The following is a 12,473-nucleotide window of genomic DNA, read 5'->3' on the forward strand; positions in this document are numbered from 1 at the left end:
CCACTGAGTCACGATGGGAACCCCTAACTTGTATAAGTTTCACACTTTTCCAGACTTACTTTATTCCCGTAACAATCTCTACATAATAGAAAATAAGTCTTACTTGATGTTTCCCACTAACACTTTGAGACTCGTGTCTTTTGTTCATATTATTGTGGCTTCAAGGAATGCTTTCCACTCACTGTTACCTACTCAACTCATAATTATTCATTTTTTAAGGCAAAAGTCAATGCTATATTATTTCTTAAGCCTTCATTCTGATAACACTTTGCCTCAAAACAATACATATGATAACTTATTTGAGCACTTATTTTTCTACTGAGTCACAAACTCCTAAAAATGAAGGATGATATTTTATTCATCATTGTATCCTCTACAGTATCTTATATATTTAATAAATACTTTCTTTATAAATATAAATCTTGATGCTTAAAATTAAAGTAATTTTATCAATGGGAAGCCTCTATCCTCTGTTGACTGTTATTACCATCTAAGATCTATATGAATATTTTTCTTCTAAAACAAAGTATTAACTCGAAGATAATCAGACTTTTAAAATCTGAGAGTATCTTTAGAGATCATCTATTCTAAATCCCCAATTTTACAGTAAGAAAATTAAGTCAAGGATACTTCTTTTTCAACTCACTTTAATATCTTCTTGATGCTTCTTGATTTCTAGGGCCATATCACTTGCTTCTTGTGCTAGTTCTTTCTTCTCCTGTGAAAGCTTGTTGCAGCTTACGGTTAGTTCAGCATTCTTAAACCTGTTTTTTAAAAAATACATCATACCAAAATATTTATGTATAAAATTATATGATGTGGAATTTTATCCAAAATAATCTTAGAGGAAAGAAAGGAAGAGTTGGGGCTATAAATAAGAATGACCATTAGTTAAGAATTTTTGAAGCCGAGGGACAGGTATATGCCAGTTCATTACATTATTCTCTCTTCATGTTGTATATATTTGAAAACTTTTAAATTTTTAAGATGTCATATATTTCCTTGCATACTTCCCACACTCTTCCCCCTTTACCTTTCCACAATTTTTGAAAAGCGAATTATACTCTTCGTATAATATTTTCTCCCTAGTAGGTTATCTCTTAGAACTATTTCAAATTTCTGATTATTTAAGTAGCACAAAAAAATTAACTTTTTTTTTCTTTTTACGGCCGTACCTGGGGCCTATGAAAGTTCCTGGGCCAAGGGTCGAATTGGTGCTGCAGCTGCGGCCTGCACCACAGCCATGGCAACATAAAATCTGAGCCACATCTATGATCTATACACCACAGCTAGTGGCAATGTTGCATCTGTAACCCTCCAAGCAAGGCCAGGGATTGAACCTGCATCCTCACAGAGACAATATTGGGTACTTAACCCATGGAGCCACAACAGGAACTTCAAAAATTAACTGTTTTTAATTAAAATATTTTCATTAAAATAAATCTTTGTTCACAACACCTAAACTGCTCTTAAAAGATATCAAATATTCTATATTGAAAGAGAGATTACTGCTGTTATTGGATGAAACCAGGATCAGTTTTAAATGAGGGAAGGAAAGTGTGTGGCTCTACTGAATGATTTCAGAAGCATCTGTTGTCCCTTCCTACTTACTGATACTGGAAACTCATCAAGGAGGAGGTATGTTTCAATTAAAAAATGGCAATTTAGGAGTTCCCGTCATGGCTCAGTGGTTAATGAATCCGATTAGGAACCATGCGGTTGTGGGTTCGATCCCTGGACTTGCTCAGTGGGTTAAGGATCCGGCGTTGCCGTGAGCTGTGGTGTAGGTCGCAGATGTGGCTTCGATCTGGCATTGCTGTGGCTCTGCGTAGGCTGGAGGCTACATCTCTGATTAGACCCCTTGCCTGGGAACCTCCATATGCCACAGGAGCAGCCCCAGAAAAGGCAAAAGACGAAGAAAAAAAAAAAAAAAAGGAAATTTAAGAAAGCAATTATAACTGGGATAATACAAATTTATACTATTCGTTTCATTCATTAAAAGATTTTGGTGAACAGATGGATTTAACCCAGAGCCCCTATAAAAGTACTGTTGAAAAGGTACTAGAAGCTGGGAATGTAAGCTGAAACAGAAGGGACAAAATGCTGAGTAAACTACCTATTTCTCATTTTTACTTAGAGTTGAGAAGCAATAAGAAAGTAAAAATCATGCTCCCCACTATACTTCCTACTCGAGTTCAGTTCTCTCTGAGTAATAACAATGATTATTTTGTCCCACTTTCTCTAGAAATTAAATTTATTAAGTATGTGAATCAACTAAATATTCATTATGTTTCGACAATGTAAGAAATGAATTTGTATATTGTCATTTCATCAATATAAACCTATGAAGTAACTTAGTAAAAAAATAAAGAGTTACAACAAAAATAATCTCTGAGAAGAGTAATCTATTATTCTTCCATAGCAGTTCTCAACTTTGTGATATACTCTTTTTTATGTCAGTGATATGTACTTCCCTTAGCAATGAAACTGATAAATTATTTTAACATTTAATCAGAAATAAAACGCAAATTTAAGCCTATTAATTACAAGTATTGGGAGTTCCCGTCGCGGTGCAGCGGAAACAAATCAGACTAGGAACCATGAGGTTGCAGATTCCATCCCTGGCCTCACTCAATGGGTTAAGGATCTGGCATTGCTGTGAGCTGTGGTGTAGGTCGCAGACACGGCTCAGATCTGGTATTGCTGAGGCTCTGGTGTAAGCTGGCAGCAACAGCTCCGATTAGACCCCTAGCCTGGGAACCTCCATACACCACAGGTGCAGCCCTATAAAGACAAAAGACAAAATAATTAAATAAATAAATAAATACAAGTATTAACATAATTTACTGATTTATTAACTATCAGAAAGCTTAGGAACTGAATATGTAAACTACTTTAGAAACAGAAAACATACTTCTCATTTTCCAGTTCAGTTTTCAGCTCTTTAACCTGTTTTGAATAATGCTGTTCACTTGTTGCAATGGCAGCTAATTGTATTTCCAAATCATGTATTTTTTTCTGGAAAATAAACATGTATTACCACAGCAAGTATTTTTATAATTTTCCCATTTAAGAATTATGGTCACTCTATGTAAGTCAGTTATTTATTTGGTCAAAAATATGTCAAATTTTAAAAATGTAAGTAGAATTTCATGCAATAACCATTCTAACTTTAAAACAATGATCAATGACAGATGCAATACTATAAGTAAATTCCATCTTGATATTCTGAAGCTTAACTAGAAAATTATATTACATATTATAAAATACTGTTATCAATTTTATAGTGCCAAGTAATTACTTTCAGTTAAAATGACATTATTAAGAAGAAATACATTAGTTAATGAAATCAGGCAATACCTGAAAAGCTAAGCAGTTCTTGATAAATTAAAGCAGTTAAAATATAATATTGTAATATGCACTAAAAACATACTTTTAAAAATAAGAGACATTCTAAAATTACAACATGAGCACTATAAAACTACTGTATACTAAGAACTTAATAAAGGCCAAAATTTAAATGTATCAATTATAGAAATACTCAAGATATCAAGAAATGTAATTTTTTATAAACCGTGGCATTGCACATTCTATTGTTATGTTAAATGTTGACCTTTATCTACCTTATTATAATATGGAAGTTCTCTAGATGTATTTTCAATCAATCATTAGCATATTTAATATAGTAGGAAAATATCTGTAAAAGGAATTTTGTGAAGTAATCTTTTTTTTTTTTTAATCTTTTTAGGGCCGCACGCACTACATATAGAGGTTCCCAGGCTAGGGGTTGAATCAGAGTTGTACCCACTGGCCTATGCCACAGTCACAGCAACCCAGGATCTGAGCCATGTCTGTGACCTACACCACAGCTCATGGCATCACCAGATCCTCAACCTACTCACTGAAGCCAGAGATCAAACCTGCGTCATCATGCATACCAGTCATATTCGTTTCCACTGAGCCACCCAGGAACTCCTTGTGAAGGAATCTTTCATAAAGCAAAGAGCCACACCATAATCCACAATCTAATCTAGACCCTACTAACAAAATACTTGAAAGAAAAATGTATCTTTTTTAAACAAACCTCTCTGGTTTGGAGAAGTCCAGTAAGTTCTTGTTCTGCTTGTCTTAATTCTTCAGAAATCTTCTCAAATTGTTTCTTCTCATCTAAAAGCTTTTGCTTTTCTGCCTATTTAAGGACAGGCATTAACAAATCATGACAACCAAAGAACACAATTCAATACATTCAAACTGCCCGAATAGAGTTGCAAAAACAATTATGAATTTCCCTTGGGACAAAAAAATTTTTTTTTCTTTTTATGGCCACACCTGCAGCATATACAAGTTCCCAGGCTAGGGGTCAAATAGGAGCTATTTCCAAGGCCTATACCACAGCCCCAGAAACATCAAACTTGAGCTACATCTGCAACCTATACCACAGCTTGCAGCAACATCAGATCCTTAACCTAAAGAGTAAGGCCAGGGATCAAAACTGCATCCTCAGGGAGACAACACTGGGTTCTTAACTCAGTGAACCACAATAGGAACTCACAAAAAAAATTTTTAGAAAAGCAACAAGTCATTATTAAGTAAATTCAAAAACTAAATATGACAGAGGATTTAATGGACAGAGACCTGGAAACTACAGAATCCTAATGAAGACATAGGAAAATCCATATAAATGGAGATGGAGGAAAAAAAAGAAGTGAGCTAGAGGAGAAGGAGAAAAGATAGCAGAATAAAAGGACTCACCTCCTCGCACAAAAACACCAAAATCACAACTAACTGCCAAATAAACATCAACAAAAAAATCTGGAAACTCCCAAAAAAGATATTCTACACCCAAAGAAAAAGAGGCCACAATGAGATCATTGGAGGAGTGCTTTCACGATATAAACAAATACCATACTTGTCATGTCTGCGATTCACAAATTGGAAAATAACTATATTACATAAGTTCTCATACAGGAGTGAGTGTTCTAAACCCTATGTCAGGTTTCCCAGCCTGATGGTCTGACATTAGAAAGAGGAGTACCCAGAGAATTTGGCTTGAAAGGCCAGCAGGGCTTGAGTTCAGGAGCTCCACAGGTTTGAGGGAAATAGAGACTCCACCCTTGAAAGGCATACACAAGACTTCATGTGCATTGGGTACCAGCGCAAAGCAGTGACTCCACAGGAATCTGTGCCAGACCTACTTGCAGGTCTCCAAGAGTCTCCTAAGGAGGTAGGGGTTGGCTCTGGCTCACTGTGGGGGCACTGGAGACAGAGGCCCCAGGAAATAATCATTGGCATGAAGTGCCCTGGAGGTCACCATTTTGGAAACAAGACCTGGCTCCTCTAGCCAACAACCTTCATGCCCTAGTGCTAGGAAGTCTCAGGCCAAACAACAAATACGGTGGGAACTCAGCTCCACCCTTTGGCAGATAGGATGTCTAAAGTCATCCTGTGCACAAAGCCACAGAGACCTGGAAACTACAGAAACACCCACTGACACAGCCATATGCCCCAGACAAGACCCAGCACCATCACCAGTGATAAGCCATCAGTCCCTGTCACCAGGAAGCCTACACCAGGCATGGATCCATTTTACCCCCTAGGAGACAGACACCAGAGGCAAGAGGGGCTACAACCTTGCAGGATGCATAAAGGATACTATAAACACAGAGTGCTAGATAAAATGAAATGGCAGAAAAATATGTGCCAGATGAAGGAATACGACAAAACCTCAGGAGTTCCCGTCGTGGTGCAGTGGTTAATGAATCCAACTAGGAATCATGAGGTTGCGGGTTCGGTCCCTGCCCTTGCTCAGTGGGTTAACGATCCGGCGTTGCCGTGAGCTGTGGTGTAGATTGCAGATGCGGCTTGGATCCTACGTTGCTGTGGCTCTGGTATAGGCCGGTGGCTACAGCTTCGATTGGACCCCTAGCCTGGGAATCTCCACATGCCGTGGAAGCGGCCCAAGAAATAGCAAAAAGACAAAAAAAAAAAAAAAAAAAAAGACAAAATCCCAAAAGAACAACCATATGAAGTAGAGAAAGGCAACTAACCTGAAAAGGAATTCAGAGTAATGATAGTAAAGATGATCCAAGATATCAGACAAGAAATGTGACCACAAAATGAGAAATTATAAGAAATATTTAACAAATATTAGCTCTCCCTGACTTCAGATACTACTACAAAGCTACAGTAAGCAAGACAGTGTGGTACTGGTACAAAAACAAACATACAGGCCAATGGAACAGAATACAGCCCAGAAATAAACACAGACACCTATGGCCAATTAATCTTCAACAACAAAGGCAAGAATATAAAATGGGAAAAAGATGGTCTCTTCAGCAAGTGCTGCTGGCAAAACTGGACAGCTGCATGTAAATCAATGAAACTAGAACAAACCCTCACACCCTGCACTAAAGTAAACTCAAAATGACTTAAAAACTTCAACATAAGACAAGATACCATAAAAATCCTAGAAGAGAAAACAGGCAAAACATTCTCTGACATAACTTGTACAAACGTTGTCTTAGGTCGGTCTCCCAAGGAAACAGAAATAAAAACAAAAATAAACAAACAGAACCTAATCAAAGGAAACCATTAAAAAAAAGAGAAAAAACAACAAACAGAATGGGAGAAAATAGTTGCAAATGATGTAACCAACAAGGGCTTAATCTCCAAAATATGCAAACAACTCATACACTCAACAACAACAAAAAAACAAATATCTCATCTGAAAACTGGGCAGAAGACCTAAAAAGACATTTCTCCAAAGAAGACAGGTGTATTGCCAGCAGGCACATGAAAAAATGCTCAATGTCACTAATTTAAAAAATCAGAGAAATGCAAATCAAAAGTACCATGAGGAACCACCTCATGCCAGTCAGAATGGCCATCATTAATAAGCCTAAAAATAACAAATGCCAAAGAGGGAAGGTGTGGAGAAAAAGGAAACCTCCTACACTGTTGGTGGGAATGTAAATTGGTACAACCACTGTGGAAAAACAGTATGGAGGTACCTCAGAAAACTAAATATAGAACTACCGTATGACTGAGCAATCCCACTCCTGGGATATATCCAGACAAAACTTTCAATCAAAAAGATACATGTACTCATATGTTCAAAGGAGCACTATTCACAATAGCCAAGACATGAAAACAACCTAAATATCCATTGACAGATGAATGGATTAAGAAGATGTGGTACATATACATAAGGGAATAAACCACTCAGCCACAAAAAAGAATGAAATAAAGTCACTGGCAGCAACATGAATATAACTACAGATTCTCATACCAAGTGAAGTCAGAAAGAGAAAAACAAATACCATATGATATCACTTATATGTGGAATCTAAAATATGGCACAAATAAAACCTATCTACAAAAGAAAAACAGACTCACAAACATAGAGTACAGACTTGTGGTTGCCAAGGGCAGGATGGATTGGTGGTTTGGGGTTAGTAGATGCAAACTATTATGTTTAAAATGGGTAAGCAATATAGGTCCCACTATATAGGTCCCACTATATAGCACAGGGAACTGCATCCAATCTCTTTAGATAGAACATGATGGTGAATGACATGAGAAAAATAATGTATATATATGTATGACTGAGTCACTTTGCTATAAATCAGAGATTGGCATGACATTGTAAACCAACTACCCTTTAAAAAACAGTTCATAGAATTTTAAAAGGATACCTGTTAACATATAAGCACCCAATACAGAAACACTAAATGTATAAAGCAAATACTGGAGTTCCCATTGTGGCACAGTGGTTAACAAGTCCAACTAGGAACCATGAGGTTGTGAGTTCAATCCCTGGCCTCGCTCAGTGGGTTGGGGATCCCGCATTGCCATGAGCTGTGGTGTAGGTCACAGATGCAGCTTCAATCCCACACTGCTGTGGCTGTGGCATAGGCCGGCAGCTACAGCTCCAATTAAACCCCTAGCCAGGGAACCTCCATGTGCCACAGTTGTGGCCCTAAAGACAAAAATAAATAAATAAATAAATGTATAAAGCAAATACTAACATACATAAAGGGAGAAACTGATAACAATGCAACAACAGTACAAGGCTTTATCACCTTATTGACATCAATGGACAGATTATCCAGACAGAAAATCAGTAAGGCAACAAAGGTCCTAAAAATGACACAACAGCTCAGTCAGAATTAATTGTTATCTACAGAACACTTTATCCAAAAAAAAAAAAAGAGCAGAATACACATTCTTTTCAAGTCAACATTCTCACAATCAATCAACACAGAACATTATCCAGGATAGATCACATACTAGGTCACAAAGAAGCCCTAACAAATTTAAGAGGACAAAAATTACATCAAGTATCTTTTCCAACCACAATGGTATGAAACTTGAAATCAACCACAGAAAAATAAACAGGAAAAGAACAACCACATGGCAACTAAACAACATGCTACTAAAAACGTGGGTCAGCAATGAAATCAAAGGCGAAATCAAAATGCTTTGAGGAAAATGAAAACACAACTTTCCTAAATCTACAGGATGCAGCAAAAGCAGGTTTTAAAGAGAGAATTTTACAGTAATACAGGCCTTCCTCAAGAAACAAACAAAAAAATCTCTAACAACCTAGCCTATCATCTAATAAAATTAGGAAAAGAAAAATAAAGACAAAACTCAGTAGAAGGAAATAATAAAGATCAGAGAGGAAATAAATAAATAAGAGATCAAAAAATAGAAACAACTGGAGTTCTTTTGTGGCTCAGCAGGTTAAGGATCCAGTGTTGTCACTGCAGAGGCTCAGGTTGCTGCTATGGCAAGAGTTCAATCCCTAGCCTTGGAACTTCCATATGCCATGGGTGCAGCCAAAAAAAAGAAAAAAAATTGAAAATAGCAAGGAAAATAGCTGATTTTTTGAAAAAATAAAATTGATAAACCTTAAGCCAGTCTTACCAAGAAAAATAAGAGGACCCAAATAAGCAAAATAAGAAATGGAAAGAGGAAATAAAACAACTGATACCACAGAGATACAAAAATCCTAAGAGAATGTTATGAATAGTTATATGCCAATAAACTGAATAACCTAGAAGAAATGGAAAAATTCCTAAAAACATATGTTTTTCCTAGAAGAAAAAATATATATACGTGTAACTGGGTCACCATGCTGTACAGTGGAAAACTGACAGAACAGTGTAAACCAGCTATAATGGAAAAAAATACAAATTATTATATACATTAAAAAATTAAAATTAAAAAATTTAAAAAAAAAGAAAAAATACAATTATATTCAAAAAATACATTTAAAAAATAAATGTTATATGCACAAGAATAATAAAGCTGGAGGAATCACACTACCCAAACATAACACTCACTATAAAGCTACAGTAATCCAAACACTGGTGAATAGATAGACCAAAAATAAAAAAATAAAATCAATTAAATGGAAATAGTCCAGAAACATACCCAAACAAATATGGTCAAGTGATTTTTTTTTTAATCCATGTGTAAAAGCAACTCAATAGAAAAAGGAGTCTCAGAGTATCCTTATGGCACAGTAGGTTAAGTATCCAGCATTGTCACTGCAGCAGCCAAGGTTGCTACTCTGGCTCAGGTTCAATCTCTGGCCTGGGAACTTCCACGTGCTCCAAGCACAGCCAAAAAAAAAAACAGAAAAAGAACAATGATAATCTTTTCAATAAATGGTATAATTATCATTCTATATCAATGCAAAATGCTTATATCTTAAATATATCTCAAAACCATCCACATTTTCATCATACTACCACCACCTCCCAGCCTAAGTTTTCTCTGGGTCTTGTGATCATCTGTCTAGTCTTCTTTTTTTCTTTTGGCTGCACCCACATCATGTGGAAGTTCCTGGGTTAGGAATCAAACCCACAATACAGCAGTGACAACGCCAGATCCTTAAGCCACTACACCACAAAAGAACCTCTCATCCATCTATTCTTAACTTTCCTGCCTTACTGTATTTTGTTCTCTGTAGTGCTAGACAAGTAAGCTTTTCAAAATGCAAATCTAACCAGGTCACTCCCTGATGAGATTCTTTAGAGGTTCTCATTCTTCTTAGGGTAAATACAAAATTGTGTTGATATGACTTAAAGGGTGTGAACTGTCAGGCTAACTACCTCTTTAGTCACAGTTTGCACCACATTCTTCCTTTCACTCCATGTTGTAGTCATCATACTTCTTCCTATCAAAGGACCTTTGCATTTAATATTTCCTCTACCTGATAAGCACTTCTTTCCTTCTGTGGATTTCAGTTCAATCTTTTTTTCAAAAAAGCCTCTCTTGAACTCTCTCAATAGTTCAAATCCTTTTATTATAGGTTTCATAGCACTGTGAACTAATCCTTTATTGCCCAGACACCATTGTATCATTACCTTTAAATGACTGTTTGTATTTAAGTGTGATTATTTCACGACTGTAGTTCCATGCAAACAGAATATGCATCCATTTGCTCTCCACTGCATCCCCAGTGTATATCATAAAAAGGACTCAAAAATGTTTGTTAAATGAATAAATGTATTTTCTTATTCATCCCTCACAACCATCCTATGAGATATGTACAGTTATTTTCCCCCTTTCATAGATAGAAAGACCAAGGCATCAAGAGTTTAGGTAAATTATGCTAGGTCACACAGCTAAGAAGTAAAGAGCTGGATACCAAACAAGCATTGTCATTCTAAGGACGAAGGTCTTCTGATGCTCTGTGGCTGTTCAAATATAACAAAAGCCTAAACTAACCCTTGCCCATGTAGGAGTGTAAAAATAATACTGTAGTATTAATTCATTTGACAAATACTTATAAAGAACCTACAAAGTGTCAGTGATGTACCAAGTACTGAGGTTACAGGGCAAACAGGACATAGGATCTTAGCTCTTATTGGAGTATACATTCATTTTACTATTTATTTACTGACCATCTACTATGTGCCATCCACTGTTTTAAGAAAGGGGGACTCTAAAGGTCAAATAAAGCTATTAAAAAGCTTTATTTATACCAAAAATAAATATCATTTTTGATAAGTGCTATAAAAGAAAAATGCAGGGTGCTATAGGAACAACTCTAAAGAGACTTAACTAGCCAAGAATACCAAGAGACATTTCTAAAGAATTGATATTTAAGCTGTGACCTGAAGTATAATTTTGCATGATCAAATTTGAGAGAAATGTAATCATTATTATTATTTGTAAGAATTTGTACAAAAGCTAGTCACTGAAGAAAGGACAAGCATTTGGAAACAGTGCTTCCTAAGAGATTAAAAAAATTAGGAGTAGCAAAATCAGGTAAAAATGTGATAGGTTAAAGCCAAAATCAAATATGCGTAATCATAAACAACACTATCTTCAATAAGCAAGGGCTGGAAAACTATAGCCCTTGAGACAAAATCAACCCAGACTTCTTTTGTAGGCCCTTGAATAATGGTTCTTACATTTTTACAAGAATGTTAAAAATGAAAAAAAGAAGGAGGAGGAGAAAATTAACATTCTGTATACAGCCACAAAGCCTAAAATATTTACTATCTAGTCCTTTACCAAAAAAGTTTACTAACCCATGCCCAATTAAAATAAAAATGAAGCCCTACAGATAATTAATTTATACCATAGATATCCTTCTCAAAGTTGCAGCTTTGTGGCTCAAAAGTATCAAAGCCTCACCAAACTTACAATCAGCTACAGAATATGCATATTTGATCCTACTTAAGTATACTGCAACATATGTTCAAATAATATAAGTACCTTCACTAAGACAGTTATTAAAATGTATAAAAATTGGTACAGATAAGAAATGTGGTGGAGGAGGGATTGGGATGGACTGGGAATCTGGGATGCAAACTATTGCATTTGGAGTGGATAAGCAATGAGATCCTAATAGCACTGGGAACTATATCTAGTCACTTGTGATGGAGCATGATGGAGGATAATGTGAGAAAAAGAACGTATATATGTGTGTGTGACTGGGTCACTTTGCTGTACAGTAAAAATTGACAGAACACTGTAAATCAACTATAATGGAAAAAATAAAAATCATTAAAAAAAAGAAAAATGAATTTACTAAAGCCAAAGGTAATTTCTTTATATTTTTGCTGAAAAAACTACCAAAAAAATCTATATAATGAGAGTCTAAGTCATTGAATTCAATACTATTTTGAAAAATAATTGCTATATATTAATAAAAGAAACAATATACTTACCAAGATTTCTTTCATTTCTTCAAGTTCTACTTCTTTGTTATTTTTAAGCTTAGTCATCTCTTCTAGAAAAAGTAAAAGAATACAAATGTGTTAAAGGCTAGATTAAAAGAATAGGAAAAGAGAGACAAGAAAAAAAGAATATCATTTGAAAAGGAAAAATTAAAAGAGATGGGCTGATGCAACAAGAGCACTGAAAAGCACAGAGGAATTTCAAATGGAACTATATGCAAAGTAATAATGGGTAAGTACTAACAGTGATATTTCTGTAAAATTAATTCCACA

The 12,473-nt window shown here is 35.6% G+C and overlaps 1 protein-coding gene across 11 annotated transcripts in view; it reads right to left on the reverse strand.

The window, feature by feature from the left end:
- Nucleotides 1-12,473, reverse strand: part of SYCP1 (synaptonemal complex protein 1) — a 146,210-nt gene that overhangs the window by 57,650 nt on the left and 76,087 nt on the right. For all 11 annotated transcript variants that reach the window (XM_085023504.1, XM_085023501.1, XM_021090000.2 and 8 more), the window contains 4 exons: nucleotides 12,192-12,253; nucleotides 4,085-4,189; nucleotides 2,915-3,018; nucleotides 647-764 (listed from right to left, as the gene is read on the reverse strand). In XM_085023504.1, the coding sequence (XP_084879630.1) occupies nucleotides 647-764; nucleotides 2,915-3,018; nucleotides 4,085-4,189; nucleotides 12,192-12,253 (389 nt within the window). The remainder of the gene's footprint in view (nucleotides 1-646; nucleotides 765-2,914; nucleotides 3,019-4,084; nucleotides 4,190-12,191; nucleotides 12,254-12,473) is intronic.

The sequence above is a fragment of the Sus scrofa genome, chromosome 4, assembly GCF_054392235.1.
Source record: "Sus scrofa isolate SSC_HxYL_T2T_F1_AM1 chromosome 4, Sscrofa_HxYL_maternal_Yorkshire_Landrace_v2.0, whole genome shotgun sequence".
Classification (NCBI taxonomy): domain Eukaryota; kingdom Metazoa; phylum Chordata; class Mammalia; order Artiodactyla; family Suidae; genus Sus; species Sus scrofa.